This window comes from Tachysurus vachellii, chromosome 22 (genome assembly GCF_030014155.1).
Source record: "Tachysurus vachellii isolate PV-2020 chromosome 22, HZAU_Pvac_v1, whole genome shotgun sequence".
In the NCBI taxonomy this organism is placed as follows: domain Eukaryota; kingdom Metazoa; phylum Chordata; class Actinopteri; order Siluriformes; family Bagridae; genus Tachysurus; species Tachysurus vachellii.
In genome coordinates this window covers 10,992,654-11,015,000 of record NC_083481.1, presented here as the reverse complement: position 1 = coordinate 11,015,000, position 22,347 = coordinate 10,992,654, and the positions used below count along the sequence as shown (strand labels likewise).

General features: G+C 37.0%; 1 protein-coding gene across 1 annotated transcript in view; it reads right to left on the bottom strand.

Annotated features, from left to right (window-relative positions):
* fbln2 (fibulin 2) overlaps positions 1-18,172 on the bottom strand; it is a 65,332-nt gene extending 47,160 nt beyond the window's left edge. Inside the window, exons 1-2 of the mRNA XM_060858407.1 lie at positions 18,056-18,172; positions 14,916-16,830 (exon numbers count right to left, since the gene is read on the bottom strand). Of these exons, the coding sequence (XP_060714390.1) occupies positions 14,916-16,701 (1,786 nt within the window). The 5' untranslated portion in view covers positions 16,702-16,830; positions 18,056-18,172. The remainder of the gene's footprint in view (positions 1-14,915; positions 16,831-18,055) is intronic.
* Between the last annotated feature and the right edge of the window lie 4,175 nt (positions 18,173-22,347).

Genomic DNA, 22,347 nt, shown 5'->3' with positions numbered 1-22,347 from the left:
AAAAAATAAACAATGTATTTGGCCATATTGTGTCTGAAATGTCAAATGTATTTTTATAGACTTTATCACACTTGCAATAATGCTTTTGTACTGAGATGAGCTTCCTTCACAGTGACATTCAACACGCATGCTCTTTTGCTTAAATGTGCAGCTTCCACCCTACATTTTCTGTGTAAGAGTGAAATGATGACACATTAGAAACAGCACATATAATATAATATATATTATAATATATAATATAAATTATGATTTCAAATATAGGCACCACAGTTATCAGAGCTGTTATAGAAATTTAATTAGCACCTTCTGACCAATCAGAACAGAGAATTCAACTGTTTTATAAATTATTTAGAGCTAGTTTGAAATTAAATATTTTGTGCTTTCAGAGCTAGGAGACAGAATTCTGTAGAATACTGAATTTATAGCTGTACATTAGGTTTTGATCAAACTTACACAAAAACAACTTTGATATACTGTAATACGAAAGGTCCCAATGAGTGAAATGTGTCTGTTTTTGTAATTTGTGTTATATTGGTGTATTTTAAACATTTCTTGGCAGAATTGAACTGCCTTTAGACTTTAATCATAAACAAGTTTGGTCTTCTGTTCTTTACAGTGCAAAGAAATGTCAAGATTCATGTCTGTGATAATTGCACATAATATAAAGACGTGGGAGTTAAACATAAGCTTGAAAAATGCTGAAGCATTTCTTTAGCTCATGAGCATAAGAACTGCTCCAAACTTTCTGTTCATGATTACATGATTTAGTGTAGAGTAGCTATATTTTAATTTTGGTTCATCTGTATTATATTTGTGTAGCACTTAAGATATATTTTCACATAGCTGGCTTACAGAAATCTGGATTTCCATCTGAATTCCTAATGATGAAGCCATGCTGACTATATGTTGGAAATACTCCCATTTATAGCTGCATTAACATGTGCCTGGATGCCCTTTCCTACATAATCCTCCAATTTCTTTATCCATGCTTGGGACTGGCACTGAGAGTCAACCCCTCAGCAGCCTGGTTGGTTACCTGCTAGAGAATTGAACAACACAAGGGTAAGAAAAGCAAAAAAAAACATGCTTCTGAAGCCTGACATCCATGCTCACAAAACAAACTGTCCAGAACAGTCCAATATACACACAGCCTGTTCCAGTGGATGGAGGAAATAAAACTTATTTGATCAATGGAAACTGTTGGAATGCCTTTCTTTGGATTCTTCAAGCCAGTGTCCCCTAAGCACTGTACTGAATGACTGATTCTTCAACCAACATATATTTGTCTCCTGTGGATTCTCTTAATCCTTTCAAAAGTTCTGCTTTGACATAAACACACAGAATACTGTTAAATAATTACGTGGATGAATGAACATTTACATTTCTCATAACTTGGTTCATGACTCCATGAACTCATTTGTAAAGTGGATGAACAAAATAAAATTAAACACTTTTTGGGGGAAAAAATCCTACTTTCTAAATAATACACATTTGGCCTTGTCCCCCACAAACAGTCAGCTACATGAACTAAAGAAAATAGATACAAAGGACATTAAAATGCCAAGAGTATGTAAAGCACATAGATTTGCATTTGTTGGATATATTGCTTATTTCTAAGCAGCACAATAATAAGAAAATTTTGAATGACTAGACACTAAGATGTTCATTTTATTTACATTTTTTATTCATTTGATTTTTTCAAAACTATACAGCACATTGTTGACCTTAAATTAATTAACTGCCTGACCTTCCCCTCTGAAAAACTCTGCATTTAACTTAAAGTTTTTTAGTTTTTTTTTTTTTAATATTCCCTCTGTGTGAAGACACAAGAGGCTCATTAGTACATAATACGTTATTCTTTCAGCAACAGATGGTTAAAAGCCAAACATGATTTGCTGTTAGCTCTTTGATATGGACTCATGCAATTACATGAAGTTTATCTTCAGAAATGAAGCTACTCATTACAAAGTGCTGGCAAAAAAAGATCACTTTTATTTTGTCTTTGACAATATTTATTCTAATAAACTATATTGTTTTTGCTCTTATGTGTGAGTATAACTGCATACAAACTGGAGGACCACAGTCTGAATGTGGACCCGGCTAAATATTTATACAGTCTGCATAGAGCTCTCAAAAAATTCTGACGCAAAAACAATAAATGCTTGACAAAACTGTCCATAGCTCAGTGACTCTAGTTTTTTTTAAACATGAACCAGTGAAGCTACTGTAGCTGATATTGTGTTCTGGCATTTGTGTAAATTATTTAGCTGAAGGCAGCTCATTAGATTTTCATAGATTTACCCTCTCTTGTCTAATTAGTGAACTGAACTGGATCGTTAAAAATGGCTATGACAAAAACAGAATGCTTCAATAAACAAATGTCTACTCTGTTCAGACGAGTCAAAAGTACTAACCTGAAGCACCGATACATAAAAAGACAAACATAAACAACAATAATGCATTAAGAGGTAACTGTTGTTAGCAATCTGCCATGTCATATGCTTATATAGATGACATGCTAAACAAAATAGACGAAATATAGACGTGATTTGTGGACAATTATGAAACTCTATTCCACAAGGTCTGATAAGAAGCCATAAATAATTGCAGTTTATGCTGAAATTCAATTTCTAAAAATATTTCTCAAGAGCACTATACATGTAGAAGTAAATTAAACACAGGATGTTTTTCTGTGTGGTATGATTGATGTAGGTATGACGGTAAATTATAAATAAAATACAAACATTTACCTGTTAACTCTGATTAAGGTTTCAAAGCACCAGAGCACTGTAAGAACAGAAAGAGCTTTTCAAAACCGATGAAGAATCTGCGCTCTGCTGCTGATGAGATGTTTTCTCAGGAGTCTGGTGTATGTCAGAAATAGCAGCATCCCAGTTAGATTTAATGCTGAAAAATGGACAAGTGCAAGCAAAAACCAGACAATTATCAGAAACTAACTTTCTGCAGACTCACTAGAAAGCTCCTTCTAACAGCTTCTTTTGTGTCTATGCTTAATTTAGAAACAGAGCCAATATGCATTTTTGCATACAGTTTTTATAAGCCATATGGTTTAATATACAATGCCTCTCACCTCATCACTTTGAATGAAAGCCTGAAGCTTTTTAATTTCAAATAAATGGGCCAAATAGTCCTCCTCTCAAGAAGGAAAATCAATTTTAGAACCAAACCGACTTACTTCCCAATTACCGCTATGGAGCTGCTTCTACACAAAACCATCCGAGCAAATGAAAGTGGGAAAGCACTTTTCCTCAGCACAGCTAGAAAATATTCGAGGAAAATGCATGGAAATTGAATAATGAAGATAAGGGATTAACTCATGGTTCAGAGAAATGATAACACTTCATATAGGAAAGCAGAAAGCACAATAGTATACATGAGTATCTCATAGACAACATGCCATGTATCAGGTGATGCTATCTTGTACTTGATTATTTCCATGGGCTTTAATCCTTACCCCATGAAATGAGCAGTCGATCAGGCATTTCACCCATTTATAATATTTTTTCTTATTACTGTTGGCTTCTTACGATGCCCATGTAAAATGGAAAGCAAAGAACCAAATAAGTGGATTGTTGTATCCAAATTATATTCATGATACTAGGCTTTTCAATTTCACATCTGAGTGAAAACCTTCAACAGTGTTCAGACAAGTAACGAATTCCCAGCAGTCTTAATTAAGAAGATAAAGAATGCATCACTGCTAATTAAGACCAGTAAAGTAGACTGTTCCCCAGACAATGAGCTCACTAGCTTTGTTCTTCCAACACAGCTTTCTTTGTTTAGCAAGGCTCATCACACTGACCCACACTGCCATCAAGCTAGTAATGTGTGCTATTCTATCACCAAGTGATACATGTCACAGCCCCTGAGTAAAAGGCCAATCTAACAGGAGGACTGAGATAATAAATGTCTAGCATTGAATGCAGGTCTGCTGCTGAAAAAAAAACATCAAACAGCTACATCATTGTAAGCAGTTGTATATGTCTACCCTAATGTCTACACAGCTATTGTTATGTAAATTAGGCTTCTTCTAATTACACACACACACGCATTATCTTGTGATGATATCTTGTTACAATAGCACCTGCCAATGTGCTTTTATTATCACTGTAGTATCCTGCTGCATAGTGCTATACATTAACATGTAAAATATCATGAATGCAGGTATTCTAGAAAGTGCTAATTTTTTATTTTAAATGTAGATAAAATATTAAAGAAAAATACAAATATTAAATATACAGAAATCTTTTTGGTATATGTGACATGGCATAATTGTGTCACATCACACAGATGGAGTACCATTTATTTGATTCAGTTTGCTCAAAAATGTGTAAAATGTCTCAAATATAACAATATTTTATTAATGTAATAAAGGGTTCTTGTTATAATCCATCTGTATAATTCATGCACAATAACCTTTAATTTTGCAGACATGCCCTGTTTATATCATACTCATAATCATCTGTTTTTCCACTGTACATTTCTTGAAGAAATGATCTGAAATGTTTATTCTATCATGTCTCGTTTCGGGTTTTAGTAATGACGACTGTTTTACATATCATTCAAGTGCCACAACTTCAGACTCTTTAGCTGGGCTCTTTGAAAATCACCAAGGCAAATCCTTTGGGCTGAGAAATAAAGCAGTCAAAAGCCCTAGAAAGATGGAGACGTGTAAAAAATAACAATAAACCACAAGCTCCTGTCATGGAGCTTCATGTCAAATTGCTGTTGATGTAAAAACATGAACAATAAATCAGCTGACTTGGATTCCTCAACTCAACAACTGCATGTCTAGTATGAGTTACAATAAATCAAGATCTTAGTGTATATACCTCTTACTCAGTAAAAGAAGGCTGATGTGAACTACTTGAAGAAATATTTTAAACTTGACATACATTATATCATCTGAGTCATTTCCTTGCTCTGCTTCTTTCTCTTTCTTCCTGTCTTTCACTGTTCCTTGATGGACTGTAGTAGACATATCTTCCTTGCCATTGTTTCGCATGTTTGTCAAAGATCTTTATCTTAATTAGTCTCAAAAATAGCAATGTGGTGTCTGCAATCACCCGCCTCTATTGGCAGTTACAGCGCTTGATGAATGGCTTCCAATTATACTTTTTCAAACCAGGCTCCTCACCCAGTGAAGCAGGAGCTCCAGAGTAGTGATAGTTATCAATGCTGACCTGGTTTCCTACCGCCACAGTAAAAAAAGCAGCTTGAGATATTGATGTAAAAGAAAGCGAGAGAACTGTAAACACACAACATCGCAACCATAGTTCTTAATGGGGATTGAACAAAAGAAGGAAAAGTCCTACATGCTTATGTAGCCAACTGGACATAAAGATAAGCTGAGAGACTCCAATGACCACAGGGACATTGGAAAACCATGTAATTATAAGAGGATTTGCAGAGTTATGGTCACTGGATATATTTTAATTGAAACATTAATAGTCTTATAATAACAGCACTGCATTCTCAAATTTGACTGGTTATGAAGTGTTGATATGCTATATAACAGCAGATGTTCCACATAGTCTAGGACCAAAAATAAATGGATTTAAAGCTTGTAGAAAAAAACAGAAGCATTCTGCTTTCTGACTCTATGGAGTCTCAGATGTCAGTAAGTTGTTATAGTCAGTAAACTCAAAGCCACAAAAAAGCCTTTAATACAGAGGCCTTTTTTAGGTTCTCTGTAACTAGACAAGTTGTATTTTTACCTACTACTAACAACAGAGAGAAAAAACAGATCACTGGTGAGGGAATGAAGAAGGTACTAAGTTGTCACACAGAAATACCACATGAGTAAACATAACTTGAAACAGTCAAAATATTATATGTTGTTGAGTAATATAATAACACTTGTAATTGGTGAGGTACAAGCTGAATAAAAAACATTGGGATGTGCTGTTATAGGAAAGTATTCAACTTTAAACTGACAGATAACACACCACCATGTTGATTATTTTCCTAGCACACAGTACACCCTGCCATGTTTATTTATTATATAAAATAAATAATAATATATTAGAAAAACTTGTGGTCATCACATGTGACCTGTAGCATCTGAGCTGATTACTGTAGAAAGCATCTAACTTGAGCCTCAAAGCCTCAAAGGACAGATGGTTTTAGTTACAGAGTCAACAGAAACCTAGACATTTAAATGTAATGCAGATGTAACATAACTCGTCAAAAATTTAGAAGCTTTCACAGTTAATTGCATACCTGGTTATTTTTTAACTTTACTTAAATATTTGTACATTACTCAAGCGTTACTGAAACTTAAGCGTTATATCACTCATAATGCGATTAATCATATTGCAATTGCAATTGTGATGTCAGCCTGTGCGATTATATGATGGCAATATGTTGCGATTTTAAACTAGAACGTACTAGATAAACTAGAACGTACATTTCCTGAAGAAAATGTGAATGGGTTCCCCTCATCATGCTGAGTGTTTTGATATGTCACATGTCCATGTTGTGCTAAATTTAGATTTTCACATGACGTCATGTGACGTGACCAGAATACACGTGAGGCAGTTCCCCTCATTGTGCTGAGTGTTTTGATGTCACATGTCTATGTTGTGCAAATTTTTTATTTTCACGTGAAATCATGTGACGTAACATGAGTTCATCAAATTACATGTGAGGAAGTTCCCCTCATTGTTCTGAGTCTTTTGATACGTCACATGTCCATGTTGTAAAAAATATTTTGATTTTGCATATTTTGGGGGTGGGGCTGCGGCACAACCAGAAGGCCAGTCGGTACACCAATTTAAAAGTTTGTTCAGAGTATCACCCTAAAGGAGTTGGCCGAGTTTGGTGTATATAGTTCGAAAGCTTGAAGAGTTATAAACCTCCAAAATTTATAATGGGAGTCTATGGGAAAAAAGGCCACTTTGAGACCCGGTACCGGAAGTCGCTTAGAAAAGTCATAGCACACCTCTCCTCAATGAGCCGGTCAATTTGACACATCATTCATGGGTATAGGGCAAAAGCTGCGGGACAAGTTACATACCGAATTTTTGTCCAGAAGAGTATGCAGGATAGTAATAATGTTGCTTTGCAAGCACCATTAATAAACGCATGAGAACACGTATTTTCTGAAGACAGTTTGCAGATTTTCTGCTAACAAAAAAAAAAGACCAAAGAGTCTGAGTTTAGGCAGTGCACGTGTGGTGTCTGTGGTCACACGACTGTATCCGGTGTGCAGTGCGGAGACTAGAACAAAGATGGATGGACACTCAACTGGTAGCTAAAAAAAACTCTACCTCTGTTATATGGCGATATTTTGGCTTTAAGATTACCAACACTGAGCAGCGAGAGGTACTGTGCAAGAATTGCAAATTTAAAGTTGCTACATCACGTGGCAATACAACAAATTTATATCAGCACCTGAAATGTCACAGAGAAAAATATAATGAATGCATGACAGAGAAAACCAAGATTAATAAAGAGACAGCTGAAGGAAACAAGCTGTTACCCGAAAAAAAAACAATTACAGATGTATTTGTGAGTCTCACACCATATTTCGTCTTTGCCTTAAATATAAAGAAATCACAGACTCCATAATGCATTTCTTGGCAAAAGACATGATGCCCATACACACCATTATTAAAGTGGGATTTCAGAAAATGATCCGCACACAGGACAAGAGCCTTATAACTCACGCCGCAGCGAAGTTCGAAAGGAAATGGCTATGGTGACGTTCTTTTCAACCACTACGGACCTGTGGTCAAGCAGGACAAGTGAACCATATATTAGCTTGACTGTATTGAGCTTCAGATTGTGCACTTTGTCGACAAGAAGTATGAACTGAACAGCCTTTGCCTGCAAACAGCGTATTTCCCTGACGAACAACTTGGAGAGAGCATAGCCTTGGGCTTGAGAGAGGCACTAGCTGCGTGGGACCTCTGTGAGGAGTGTCAGGTTGCTATTACTACAGACAACAGCACCAACATTGTCAAAGCAGTGGAGCTTAATCAGTGGACTAGAATCCAGTGTTTGGGGCATAGACATAATTTGGCCACTGGTAAGTTAAATTGATTTTATCATTTGTTATTAGGCTACAGCAAATATTATAAACTACTGTACTGGTAAAAGCAATTCACTACGAGGTTAGGGGTCGTATCCTTGATTTATTAATAAAGTTATTTTAAATACAAATGGAAATTCACAGTGGCCTATTTAAGCTATTAATATGGAATTTGACATGTAATCAGAATGTGAATATTAAATGTTTTGCAATGTCACTGTAGTAAGTAAATATTTTGTCTTTTTTCCCAGTAGCATTAACAGGGCTACTGGGATATGCAGGAAGATTGTGGGCCACGTCTCCCATAGTAAAAGAAAAGAGTGGCCTTGAGGGAAGCACAACGAGAGCTCAACATCCCAGAGCATGCCATGGTGACAGACTGCTCAACACGATGGGGTTCCACTCAGAAAATGATAGCAAGAGTCCTGGAGCAGCAGTTTAGCAGCACAGTTTAGAGAAGCAGTGGCTGCTGAGCACATTTACATGCCATGTGTAGACCATGGAAAAGATGTAAACTTCCCTAGGCTATGCAAACTAGCACAGAAATATATGACGCTCTGCATCAGAGAGAGCTTTTAGCACTAATGGTAATATTGAATCTGATCATCACTGTCTGTGATGGTGGATATGCTTGTTTTTTTTGGCAAAAAACCTGTGATGTGATATGTAGTAGAGGGCTGCATTGGGATTGGGCTCCCGCGGGACCCAACGCAAATCTCGCGGGAGCGGGCGGTTTCACCTTTGCCCCGGGCGGGAGTGGGCGGTCAGAAAATTTAGTGGGAGATCCGCGGGACCCGGTGGGATTTGGCGTGTAGCCTAATAATAAGAATGGAGTCAACACATGACGTTGAGAAGAAGATTAAAGCGGCTGTTTACTTGACAAAAGCAAAGCAAGGCAAGTCAGACATCTGGACACAATTCTCAATTGTCACTGAAAAAAATGGGAAAGCGTTAAACTTCGTAAGTTGCAATAAATGTGCAAAAGTGTTAATTTACAACGGACATAAATCTGGCACGTCTGGCCTGAGGCGACATACCTGCACAGTTCTCAGTGGTCAAAGCAAGCTCTCATTCTTCAATAAAGCACTTCATGCTCACGTTAAGCAAGATACTATGGAAAAATGTGTCGCAAATGTGTCGCATACGTGTATATATATATATATATATATATATATATATATATATATATATATATATATATATTTTCCTCCTATATAAATGTAAGTTTGGTAAATTTGTGTGGTGTGTTACATTCTGTAATTTAGATAAGTAAATTAGTTAGTTGTTACATAAGCTAATTTTTGTGGCTAATGTGCCTTATTACTCATTCTAACAGGGTCTAAACATTAACTAACTAGCAAGCCCAATTCTAGGTTTGTCTAGGTTTAAATTATGTTTTCCTCATCACTGATTGTTGAAACAGAGTAGCTATTTATGCATGATCAAGCATGATGAATTTGTGGTTAGCTATTTTCCACAGTTTTACTTGTGTAAGTTTAAATGACTTTTTGACTTTTTGATAAGTAGATATTTAGCTCAGACTGTGTCAAGATTTTGGAAACATATTTTTACTTAAATGTCGCTTCCTTTCTTTTTCGACCCAGATTACACAAGTCATTCTGCAGCCCTTAACCCAAGTCACCCAACCATCACAGTTTATAATATTAGTAACTTGTGCAAAATATGAGAACCACATTTTATTGAATTAAGTGGTTTATTGAGGGATGTAGTCTAATGGATAAGGTGTTGGAATACTGATCAGAAGGTCATGAGTTCAAATCCCAGGTCCACCAAGATGCCACTGCTGGGCCCCTGGGCAAGGCCATTAACCCTCAAATGCTCAGTTGTATAAATTGAAATACAAAAATGTAAAACACTCAGGATAAGGTGTCTGCTAAATGCTGTAAATGTAATTGACTTTGTGTGAAAAAGAAAGCCAAAGAAGAATAGTTAAGAGAAAAATACCATGGATGAGTGAGAAAGAAGAAAGAAAGGTTTTTCATTACAATTTCCATGCTTAATTTAGAACAAAAATGGTTTTAGAAATATAAAAGTTAAGATCAACAAATATTGTGTATATGTATAACATGGAAGACACTAAATCACTTCACCTGGAACATTTCAGCTAGTTACATGAGCTACATAAAGAGTAACCTAATTAGGGTCTCAGAGTCAGTCCTTTCTTCTTTTCCACTCTCAGATGAACCAAAAGACGCTGCAGACCCATATTTCAAAACAAAGAAGCAGAAGACACAAAATGTAAACAGTGAAAAAATACAGATGCTGGTGGACTAGTCCTCAAATGCAGTAAAAGATTATGATATGCTGACTTGACTTGGAACACAGTCATAGAACCATCATTTCCCTTGGCCTTGCCTCAAGCGTTGTGAGAGAACTATGTTCTCATGAGCATGGACATCTTCTATTTTTGTTTCATCAGTGCCCAGTCTCTAAAAACAGGTAGGAGACCCTGAGGCAGGAAGGGAGTGCTGCTAGTGTTCATAATCAGAATAGGTTTTCATAATCAGGTTTTCAGGAGCCTGTGGTTAAGGAAGAATTGCTGTAGCTCAGGTGGGGCCTCCTGGATCAGGGAGGACACAATCCTATCAGCTCAATCATGAAATGAAATAATGTTTATATGGGTGACAGCTCTGAAAATCCACCACCCTGTCCTGCTTTGTTTTGGCAGAATATCAGATAGAACACCTCATATCAACCCAAATAAAGACCTATGGGGACATTTTTAAATCATAAAATACTAAATGCAATACAAGAGACACGTAATTAGATGTATTTAAAATGTTTGAAAAGTCGAGTAGATACTACAAAATATAGTGATACTAATAAAATAAAAAGTTAAGAATCTATGTCTGGAATCTTAAGAAAATTAAATCTGGACCTGTCAGGGGTTCAACTGCTACTAAATTCCTCTTCACAAAAGGTTTCATTGGTGTACTTGATTTATTATTCTACTATTTGGTGTTCCCCACAAGAGGATGGTTCGCATTTGGGTGCGGTTCCTCTGAAGGTTTCTTTCTCATGTTGTCTTCTCACTTTCACCTCTGGCATACTCACTAAGAAATACACCTATTTCTGCATTTCTGTAATGCTGCTTTATGAGAATGTCCACTGTTAAAAACACTACACAAATACAATATATGAGGAAAACATTATGTGTTTCTTATTCTGACATAATTCAATGACTGCATCAAGGGAGATATCTAGCCTTGTCTACACTGCTCTTCCCATCCATTTCAATAGAGTGAAAAAGTCAGTCGTAGTCTGTCCAATAACAACAATTAATGGAGGAAATCCAACACTACACTAGCCTTGAGCTCAATAAGGCAAAGAACAAGGTGAGACCAGGATAAACTGTGACATCATTGAATATTATTTATAACAAGTACGTAACCAATGCATGTAGACTCAGTGAATTACATGTATTGAGTTAATTGCATATGTTTCTCATAGCATGTGTGTGTGTGTGTTTCTTCTTCTAAGAGACAGTGGTTTTGCATGTCATGCTGATGGATATAACGGATGGGTTTGAAACCCGCACAGGTTTTTTATCACTTTTATAGCTCTGAGGAGAGAAAGTTCACTATTTATATAAATACTCAAGTGCATCCTAAATACAGTTTGATGTCACGAGCAGGCCTAATTTACTAAACAAGCTTTGGGCAAAGGTAAAAACCTGTGCAAATGGACAAGCCATGTGCCACTGTAAAAGCACAACATGTAAGAGAAAAACCATGCTTGAGGTAAGACAGTAAATAAACTTTCCTTATCTGATCCTGTCACCTTTATGTTTCTCTAATCAGCCTTTTAATGACACACAGTATCATACAGCTGAAACAACAAATTGACTCACAAAGTGACCCCAGATCACAAAAGCACTATGATGACAGTTAATAGGGAAAAATGCTGATTTGCTTCAGTTATATGTAACAGAAAACATTGCAAAATTATTATTCCAAACATATCATATTTACAATAAAAATGTATATCTAGGCAAAGTTTGTGCCAAAATATAAATTTGTTTAAAAGTGCCTTTCAACATGGAACAGTGTAAGTTTGTTACACTGATCAGCCGTAATGTTAAAACCTCCGACAGGCAAAGTAAATAATATTAAATAACAATCAAACCAACAGAGGCAGTGTGATGCTCTTCCCAACCTTAGACAGGTGGTTTTAACGTTATGGCCGATAGTCATATGTGTGACAGCCTGGGAAAACATTTTGCAAAATCAGCTTTGCACATTTCTTTTTCCTTTTTTGCAGATGTCTAAACCAGTGGTAGAATAAAAAATATATATAGTTATCAGTAAAAGTGAAAAGACTATGTCAATTTTAACTTTATTTTATTTGTAAACATTTTAACAATGGACATTACAGCAACAACTCCACCTCTATGTCTCTAAGATTACTCACTATGCAGGAGCATCTGACATTTTGACAGCCAGTGTCAGATTGCAAACTCAACTTATTATGTTCATTTCTCTATGACACAACTTCAGAAATACCTGAAAATCACCAGGGGAAAAAATCAGGCATCTTTAGGCAAACTGACTCCTTACTCAACATTATTTTAGAATTAAAGGATGGAAGCCTAGGCAAGATTATAAAGTAACTAAAATATTCCCTCATAATTTTGAAATTTTATAATTATTATGAAATACTGAGGTTGCAAAGAATGTTAAGAATGCAAAACATGAGATATTTTTCCAGAAAAATTCAACCTTGTCATTCTGTTTGAGAAACCACCAGGTTTTTTCACAACCTGCCACACATACAATATTTCCTATTGATTCAGCATATGATATTCATTTGAAATAGATTTTTCTGCCTCAATCTCTTCTTACATTAACATGGACCGAACATTTTTCATCACACTTAAATCCAAATATCTGCACTCTTGATCTCCTCAGAATGGATTGTCTTTAGCAAGGTAGTTCATAAAGCATGAAACAGCACAGGTTATATAATATGGAACCAAGCACCTCAGAAAAACCCTTCAAATTCAAGACATTTTTCCCATCAGTGCATACATGATGTTGAACACCAAAGCTTAGCTATGGAAAATATGTTATCAGTATGAAAATAGCTCTCCCTTCTCCCTGTCATCTGACATAGGAGGAAAAACTAGCTTTTAAAAGCTCCAAGCGTTCCTATTCTGAGAGAGTGGCTTATGTTGAGCTGTGTCCAACTAGCACTTAACAAGATAACCAGTTCCTCTGCTTATCTTGCAGGACATGAGCAACATGCTCCAGGAAGACACCACTCAACAAAGACCCAGGGTCATCTTCTGTAAAGTTTTACCATTAATCAAATCTTAATGGACAAGGAATTAAATGATCTTCAGCAAGTCTGTACAAGATAAGCATATGCAGGGAGGAAGGGATAATATTTATCCCATTGCTCTATTGAGGTCTTCAGACAATTAGCTGACCTTTTCCTCCCAACGAGACAAATGGCTGCACAGCTTAAATAATGAAAGGGTAGCATCAGAGTGAGTGAAATGCCAAATCTAAATTAAAACCAGAAGACTGATCGAACAATTAGACTAACCCTTTTTTGAAAGCTATGTCTATACTTTGTGAAGGAATTAAATGTGAAAATGGTGTGGCACTTCATAATGAAATCTGATCTGGGTCACAAATATAATGACAGTCCATGACATTTCCATTCTTGCCATTATTTGCCTGGTATAAACATTAAAATATGTATACTGTATGCCAAAAATGCACTCAAGGCTAGCTGCAGTTTATGCGGGCAAAATCTATATAGAGTTTACTTAATATACACATTATTTTAACAGATTTACAGTAGTGAGACCAAATATCCTCCTGGTGGTCCAGTGGCAGGATCCTGGGCTCTCACTGCCGTGGCTGGGGTTTGATTCCCAGGCAGGAAACTAACCCAGCCACTGAAGACTCAGTGCTGGTTCCAAGCCCGGATGAAATTGGAGGGTTGCCTCAGGAAGGGCATCTGGCATGAACCAAATGAATGAAACCATTGAGCTGAGTGGGTAAATACACTTACTGGTGGCTGTTTATAAGATATTAGATGGTAGAGCTAAACTGTAAGGGTCAACAATGTCCTAATAAAAATAAAAAAGGGGGCAAACTTTCAGATACTTACATGTACACACAGATAAGCAGCTGCATACTTGATTCTTTCAATACCATAATGAACTACCGTGTTTATTCCATGTTTCCCCTGAATACCAAATGGTAAACAGAAAGGATGTAATTACACAAAGCCATAATTTATACACAGGTGCACAGTTGTTTAGGCTAACAGATGTAATAAGTACTGCCCAGTCAATGCCAATCAGCAACTAGAATGCATTAATTACATTCTCAACTTCTTGATGTAGACCATTTTTCATTATAAACAGTAAGTAATTAAATAAAATTAAAGCCTAGTCCACACCAACAGAGGTAATTGTGATGTTTTGTTCGACAAAACAGTAGCATTTTCCGAATGTTACCCATTGACAATAAATGGTATAAATTATAGAACACGGCATGTTGGATATGTGTACTGGGACCCTGACCTTTACATCATTGTGCCATTTTCATTGTTTCTGAAACATAAAAATAAAACATGCTTTCTTGCATGCCCTAGCATCAGTTCTGTTCTATACAATGCAGAATATTCATTAAACAGCAACACAGTAAATTCCACAATCCTTGAATTGTGTAGATCACATTACACTTATCCCTTATTTATCCTCATTTTGTTTCTTGTTTTATCTTGTTTTTAGTTTTTGATAATACTGTTTAGTGTGAAAGAAAAAGCAAAAAGAATTAACCCATGTTAGTGAGATCTAGGCCTGAAGTATATGAGTACTCACCCTCGTTGGCTTTTGTATTAGAACTGAGTGTGTTGTCTTTCTCTTCCTTTTCCTCAATCTCTTCTTCATCCTCTTCTGCAACATCAAACAGACTATACGAATGTTTACTTAGAGGTTGTCCACCCTCTGTGTTCACTCTCAAGTGTGACTGGCTGGTTGGGCTTAAGATCACAGGGGGATTCGTATATGCTTCTGGTTTTATCTCTGATTTGGTTTCATGTTCTTCTGGTCTGTCAGGTGCTGCTGAAGATTCATAGATGCTTTCCTTTATAGATTGTAAACGGTGTTTTTCATGTTTTACAACCATTTCATCCACTGCATGATTTTTGTCACTCTTTGTGACATTATTTAATGGGATTTCTTGCTTTTCTACGTTCACCTCTTCCTTTTGTGTGCTGTAAAATACCACAGTTTCTGGTGTGCTCTGGTAAGCCTGATCTGGTAAAACACTGCCCCAGGTAGTCTGCGATGTTGTTGTCATCTGTGTCTCCTCTGTAGATTGAGGCATAGTTGGAAATACAGTCACTGGAGAATCAGTGAGTATTTCACTGTATGTGTTGTCTTCATATGAATCAAACTCATTACTGTCAGTGGTTTCTTTAAAGATCTCTGACATCTTCCTCAGGCTGTCTCTTTCCTCAAAAACCTCTGTGTTGTTATGATCTTTATAGGGGCCATAACTCTCATTTACAGTTGTGTCTCTGTAAACATATAATTGTTCTTCATGTGTGGTATCTCTATAGATGGGGATTGTCTCTTTGTTGGTAGTAACTTTAGGAATGCTAACTGGTGCTCCTCTAATATCGTCTCCAGAAACTTCCATAGTGTCTTTCGTAGACTTCACTTTATGACGACGATATTTTGCCCCATCTATACGCCCTTCATTTAAGGGAAACTTTTCAGTTGTTGCTTCATGCACACCAAATATTTCTTTAAGCTCCTGCTTGGTTCCTCTGGCTTGGTGAGAAGGATTGTTTTCCAGATCAGAAACTGAGATAACATAGGATTCCACTGGAGAGGCAGGGTCATACCGAGTTTGCTTTAAGGAATCTGTTGTAGTGTAGTCATAGTTCTCCTCATCCTCCTCCTCCCCTTCATCTCCATCAATGTTGCTTGGGTTTGGTTTGAATGGAGGCAGGCTGTCACGATACGACTGTGGAAAAGGTTTGGAGAAGGGAGTTCTTGAGCCTTGATGGTTGAAAAGATTTTGGATTTTATTTTGATGTCTCCATGGTGTGTTTTCCTCTGTGGTAGCTGCAAGCATGGGTTTATGAACTTGTCTCAGATCACAGTCTGGGATCGGTGAACACATCAAGTTCCCCCCATTATTAGGGCAATGGCAGACTTGGCACACTTGGTCCATGTGAAATGAATGGCCAGCCTCAAACTTCTGCCCCTCATACACACAACCTATCCGCTCACACTGAATACACCCATCCGCTGGCTCCGACACCTCAATGCAGTTAGCGGGAAGCTCAGGACATGGAATAAAATGGCAACTGATCCGTCCTCCACCCTGTGGGCAAGAGCACTCTGTACTTCCAAAATCCACAAAGTAAGATTCTCCTTCAGGCACTCGACCAGATCTGAAGCCAGCATTAATACAGTCATAGTACTGGTAGCCCTCACATTTGCAGCCAGTTTGTAGACAAGTGGCACAACAGGCACCATTTTCCAAAACCTCATCAATGCAGTGGTTAAGAAGTGGGCATTCCACTCCTGTACAATCTTTCTGACAGAAAATTTCATGCACACAGTACAAAAGCAGTAACAACAACAGCCTCATTATGGCAAAGTGGGCTGCCAGTTATTCAAATATGAATTTATATTAGTTCCAGTACAGTAGACAAAGCTGTGTACTGGTTCCTCAACAAGCTTGTTTCTCGTCTCAAATACTGACAGCAATCAATGGAACCTAGAAAAAGTGTGAGAGATGAAGAGAGATGCATGTTAGGGTGTGTGCTGCAGATTTCCTTTGGAACCTTTTCAATTAGTATGAAGTCACTGGCTTCATAATTGGCTCAGTCTCAAATCAAGTTCAAATCGACACTGGTGGACATGAGATGCTGTTGAAGCAAATGGCCATACAGTAACTGCGATTCATGGATAACATTATGTTAAAGTCTACGTCATACAAATTAGGTATAAATCCTAGTTTTGTAGCAATATTAATATTTTCCTACGTGTGGTTAGTTTGGCAAACACAAGCGTAATTGTCTATAAAACACACTGTATGAAATCCATGATAGAAAACCTTCAGGTCCTAAATTACTAAATTACCATGAGCAAACTTTACTTAGAATATATCACAGCTACCAGTTCTTTGGAGAAATCTTCAAATGATTTATAAAAACAATTTTACAAAATAAACCAACAGTGGCGATTTTTTTCTGGAATAACATCAGGTATGGCAAATGAAGCTATGGGCCACCAGTGAAAATGCAAAGAAAGCTTTTGGCAGCGTTTGGTTAAGATGCTTTTGTATTGAGCAGGTCTGTGCTGAAACTCATCTGGGGAACAGATTCTATTTTTTTCTGGAGACTTTTCAAGCCCTAAGGATTCGAACTTTCAGATTTCAATCCAGATGAAGAAAAACAGTTTTAGAATTGTTCTTAGTTCCAAAGCAATGCATAAGAACTAAGAGTCTGATCTACCAAACAGCTTATCCAAATACATTAGGCATGAGAGGGCAAACTTTCTGGTACAGGGATGCATAGCTTTACACACTAACTTCTTTCATTATTTGGGTGAATTTTGTTAAGCATAATATGAATTTGCTAAAGATTTGCACGAAGGTGATTTAAGTCTTGCCTAACCTACACTGACAGATATTTAGACAATGACTTTTACTCAGCATGCATGGGCACTTTCTAACCATGCAAATGCTTCACTATAGCAATGTGTCTCTCACTGTATGGGGAGGTCTGTGAGGGTGGTTTATGAAAGTATACATCAATAATGTGTGGTTTTTTTTTTTTAAATATACATTCTTTTTCTCCTCACAAAGTCATGCATAACGCTCAGTAATACATAATCACCGGGCGTTGTAAAGTGACACCGATACAGTCATTTATCCGTTATCCAAATGAGTTCTTAAAGCAGGCAAACAGGAGAGAAGAGAAACAAAAGTTTTTACTTACCTAATAAGTGTGTAGCGTGAGCTCGCGCGCTACCAGTCCCGTAGCAGGGTTCGAGTGTGTGCGCGAGGCTGTGAGTGAGTGTGTGTGTAGTTCCATCTTACACACAGCTGCGCACCACGACCCCTCTAACTAAGTCTAAGGGGAGGGAAGTTACAGACTATTGCCTACAATACCCTTTAAGCCAAGAAGAAGAATTCAAGTCATGCTGAAATACCGCAGGCGATTTTTATCACATGTTCACATGTTAGCAGAATGTCAGCAGGAGGTTTTTTTTTCTCTTAACACGTTTTCGGGGACTGATAAATGTACGAAGCAACACGTAAAATGTACGCAAACCTTGCACTGTAAGTGTAACTGTCACCCGATTTGATCAAGCTGTTGGATAACTGCATGCTATAGCAAGCCTAAACAGATCAAATCAGATCATTTCAGTTTGTAATAAGAAAAAGAAATCTTACACCCATTGTGCAGATGACAGGAGAGCCTTGTGAAAGTCTTCAGTTTCCTGAAAATTTATCGGATATGTCTGGATTACAAATTACACTTACACTGATTGCTCCAGTCTGTTTTTATTGCAAAAAAAATATATGCTGCAATAACACACTGAAAAACAAACTTTGCTCTCTGCTTTGGGATTTTCACCCATTATTTTAGAGCATTTTATATGCTTTAGCTTGTTTAGGTTGGTTGCAGGGTACTTCTCCACCCCACTCTCAGCTCCAGGTTCTGTTTCTGTGCGATGGCCTTGTCTAGTGCTTCAGTAATGTGATGCATCTTCCACTTTCTTACTGTTAATACAACAGTGCTTACTGGCATGTTCTTTTATATCTAATTTTATATTTTTATTGTGTTCCTAAGTTGTACATTTACAGTTGTTCTGTGTGTTACCTTAGTGTTACCTCATTTGTCTTTCCTTTGTAGATTTTGAAACTTATAATAATATTATATTCATTCATTCATTCATTCATTCATCTTCTACCGCTTATCCGAACTACCTCGGATATAATATAATATAATATAATATAATATAATATAATATAATATAATATAATATAATATAATATAGGGGGGCACGGTGGCTTAGTGGTTAGCACATTCGCCTCACACCTCCAGGGTCGGGGTTCGATTCCCGCCTCCACCTTGTGTGTGTGGAGTTTGCATGTTCTCCCCGTGCTTTGGGGGTTTCCTCCGGGTACTCCGGTTTCCTCCCCCGGTCCAAAGACATGCATGGTAGGTTGATTGGCATCTCTGGAAAAATTGTCTGTAGTGTGTGATTGTGTGAGTGAATGAGAGTGTGTGTGTGCCCTGCGATGGGTTGGCACTCCGTCCAGGGTGTATCCTGCCTTGATGCCCGATGACGCCTGAGATAGGCACAGGCTCCCCGTGACCCGAGGTAGTTCGGATAAGCGGTAGAAGATGAATAATATAATATAATAAACTAAGATAGATAGATAGATAGATAGACTTTTAGTCAATAACATTACGTATGGGTGGAATTTGTCAAAATTAGAAATGTCAGAAGTTTACACATATATTATGAGAGCAGACCACTTTGCATTACGTTACATATTTAATTTATTTAATTTATATAATTAATATGTACAAATCTGCTGACTAATTCCACTCCAGAAGTTCAAAAGTAATACAATTCCATGGAAAGCCTGTGAAAGTGCCTCTAACGCAATTACCTTGTAAATAGTCAGCACAATAAACTAATTGTTTGTTGTTTTTTTAGGAACTCTTGGGTGTGAAGGTCATACCCTTGTTTAAACCAAAGTCTTGTGCTCTTCAGAATTTACTAAAGCCACTATTTGCCTTACATGCTATTTTTTGCAATCTGTGCTTCACATTTCCAGGAAACACACAAAGAAATTTCTGATGCTTTGATCATTTATTTTTTTACATTTTGGCCAAAAAGACTTCCTCATTTCCAGCATAGATGCTCTGACATGTGCTCCAGCTCAAATGTACTCTGCTATGTAATAAGCAATTCAGTACATTTATTTGAGTTGCACACCTAGCTAATTATACTGTATGAATTCAAATATCAGTGTAAACATTGTTATGCCCTGGAAGCATGTTACTGCTTGCATTGGATAAAAACACACCAACACTTTCTGAATCATGATGGCACATCATCAAACTATTGTGTTGTGTGCATACATGCCTTTGGGATGGGCTTTGGTGAGCGGTTTGGATGAAGGGAGTGGGATTAATGTGAGAAAACTTGCCAACATTGATTACAGTGCCGGTTATGTAGAGAATTTGGGTTCCAGTCTTTGTAAAGTGGTGCTCTTAAGCTCACAGAAAAATGTTCTTCATTCATTTATTCTAAACGTGCTACTCTGAAAGTTACCGTGAAACCTTGAGACTTAAGTTTTAAGTGTTGAGTGTGTGTGTGTGTGTGTGTGTGTGTGTGTGTGTGTGTGCATACATTCTATGCGTAAAGAGAGAAATTTAATTCATTCGGGAAAGTGCACATTAGTGTTGCCATGAGTTCCAGAAGTTTGGCATAGGGACAATGAAGAAACAATGTTTTTATAGAAATGAAGTCCATAAGAGTTTTCTATGTGCCTGTTAGCACTCATACAAGCACAGAGCAGCACAAATTGGTTTCATCACAAGTCCTGAAGATAAAATAAGTGTAGTCTCATGTTAATAAATAATTATTCTATCAGGACTTGCATGTATATCCAGACATTCATCATTATTTTAACTACATTCCTTTGCAATTTGTTTCTATTAATCTTAAATAGATTTTATTTGCTTAGCAGCTGATAAAGAATTTGATTGATGAAATTGTGTCTTGGAAAAGTGGCCTAGATTCTGACACTTATGTCAAATGGGGCTTTTCTAAACAACACGGCTTTTCCAATCAAGAGCAGGCAGTCTGCCACAACAACAAAGGAACATTACTATAATCCCTGTAATTCATGTTGTTCATGCTATAATTCATACTGTAAGTCTGAACTTTGCCTTTCAAGCGAACCTTGTATTGGCAGGTAAGCAGAAGAAACTAAATGTCCTGCATTGAGCTATAATGTGGAATTTATGAGACAAGACTGACAAAGCTATAAAGCTATTGACAGGACATGCATGCCAGGCATGAAATAAAATATTCATTAGCGACTTTCAGTGGAAATTTATTTTCGTTAACAAACAGCACATTTGTGGGATTGTGTTAGATAAATAAAGCACCCACACAGTAGTGAGAACAGCACTGATGGGGCTACGGGTGTGCATGCTGGGGCGTCTCTTTGCATAACACCATCAGGCATCCTCATAGGCGAATAGGTGAGATTTGTGGAATCCTAGTGTGATCTGGGAAAAGGTGAGTTATCACACACAGAGAGACTTTTGAAGAAGAGAGTCATCAGGGATTTCTGAGCTGCACATTGCTTTGGCTCTGTTTTCTGTCCTAAAAAAAACTTGTATAATGTCAGGGCAAATATAAGTCACCTAAGGACGAGGCTTATAGCACTCACATTAAATCTTCCAATAGACACAATTCAGCTTTTGTTCAGGTTCTCAGAAACTGTGAGATTTCAGGTCATTTCACTATATCCTTACCACATGCTTGTGTTTCCTGCTTGGGCCCAATTGTGGGTGAATGCAAATTATTCTGCATTTTAGTTCTACAAGTAGCGTACTTTGCTATTTTGTTTGAATTAAATGCCACTGCTTAGCTTGGACAATCCATTTCTAAAACTATTCTACCGACCCTAAAAAACCCTAAAAAAGTAATTGCTCTTGACAGAATAATGTTAGATACAATTTGACCATGAATTAGAATCATTTACAAAGAAAAACTGATCTTGCTAATTGCCCTGAAAAGTTTGATAGAACACCTGTAGTGAGGTCAACAGCTTGGAAATGTGTTGGTTTGTTTCCAGACATATGATTCTAATCAACATGAAAATCTTTAAGAGTCACTTGATACACCCAGAATGCTCACTGCACCAAATTGTTTGCTTCTATTATTAAATCCATGTGCTGAGAAACTCAATTTTTGTAACTTGATTTTATTAGTTAAACGTTTTGCCTAGGTTTTGTCTTTTGATAGTGCTGGCTGAGGAATTATTTCCACTGCAATCAGCTTTACAGAAATATAAAAATACAGAATAAAAAGTACAAAGTTTAAAATTGAATTAATATTTATCCCCAATGAGCAATTTATGTAACGTCGTACAGTAAATGTACGTTTCTGTAAAACTGCTTTGTGACAATGTCCACTGTTAAAAGTGCTGTACAAATAAAATCAAATTGAATTGAAAACAGGCATGCCACAAAAA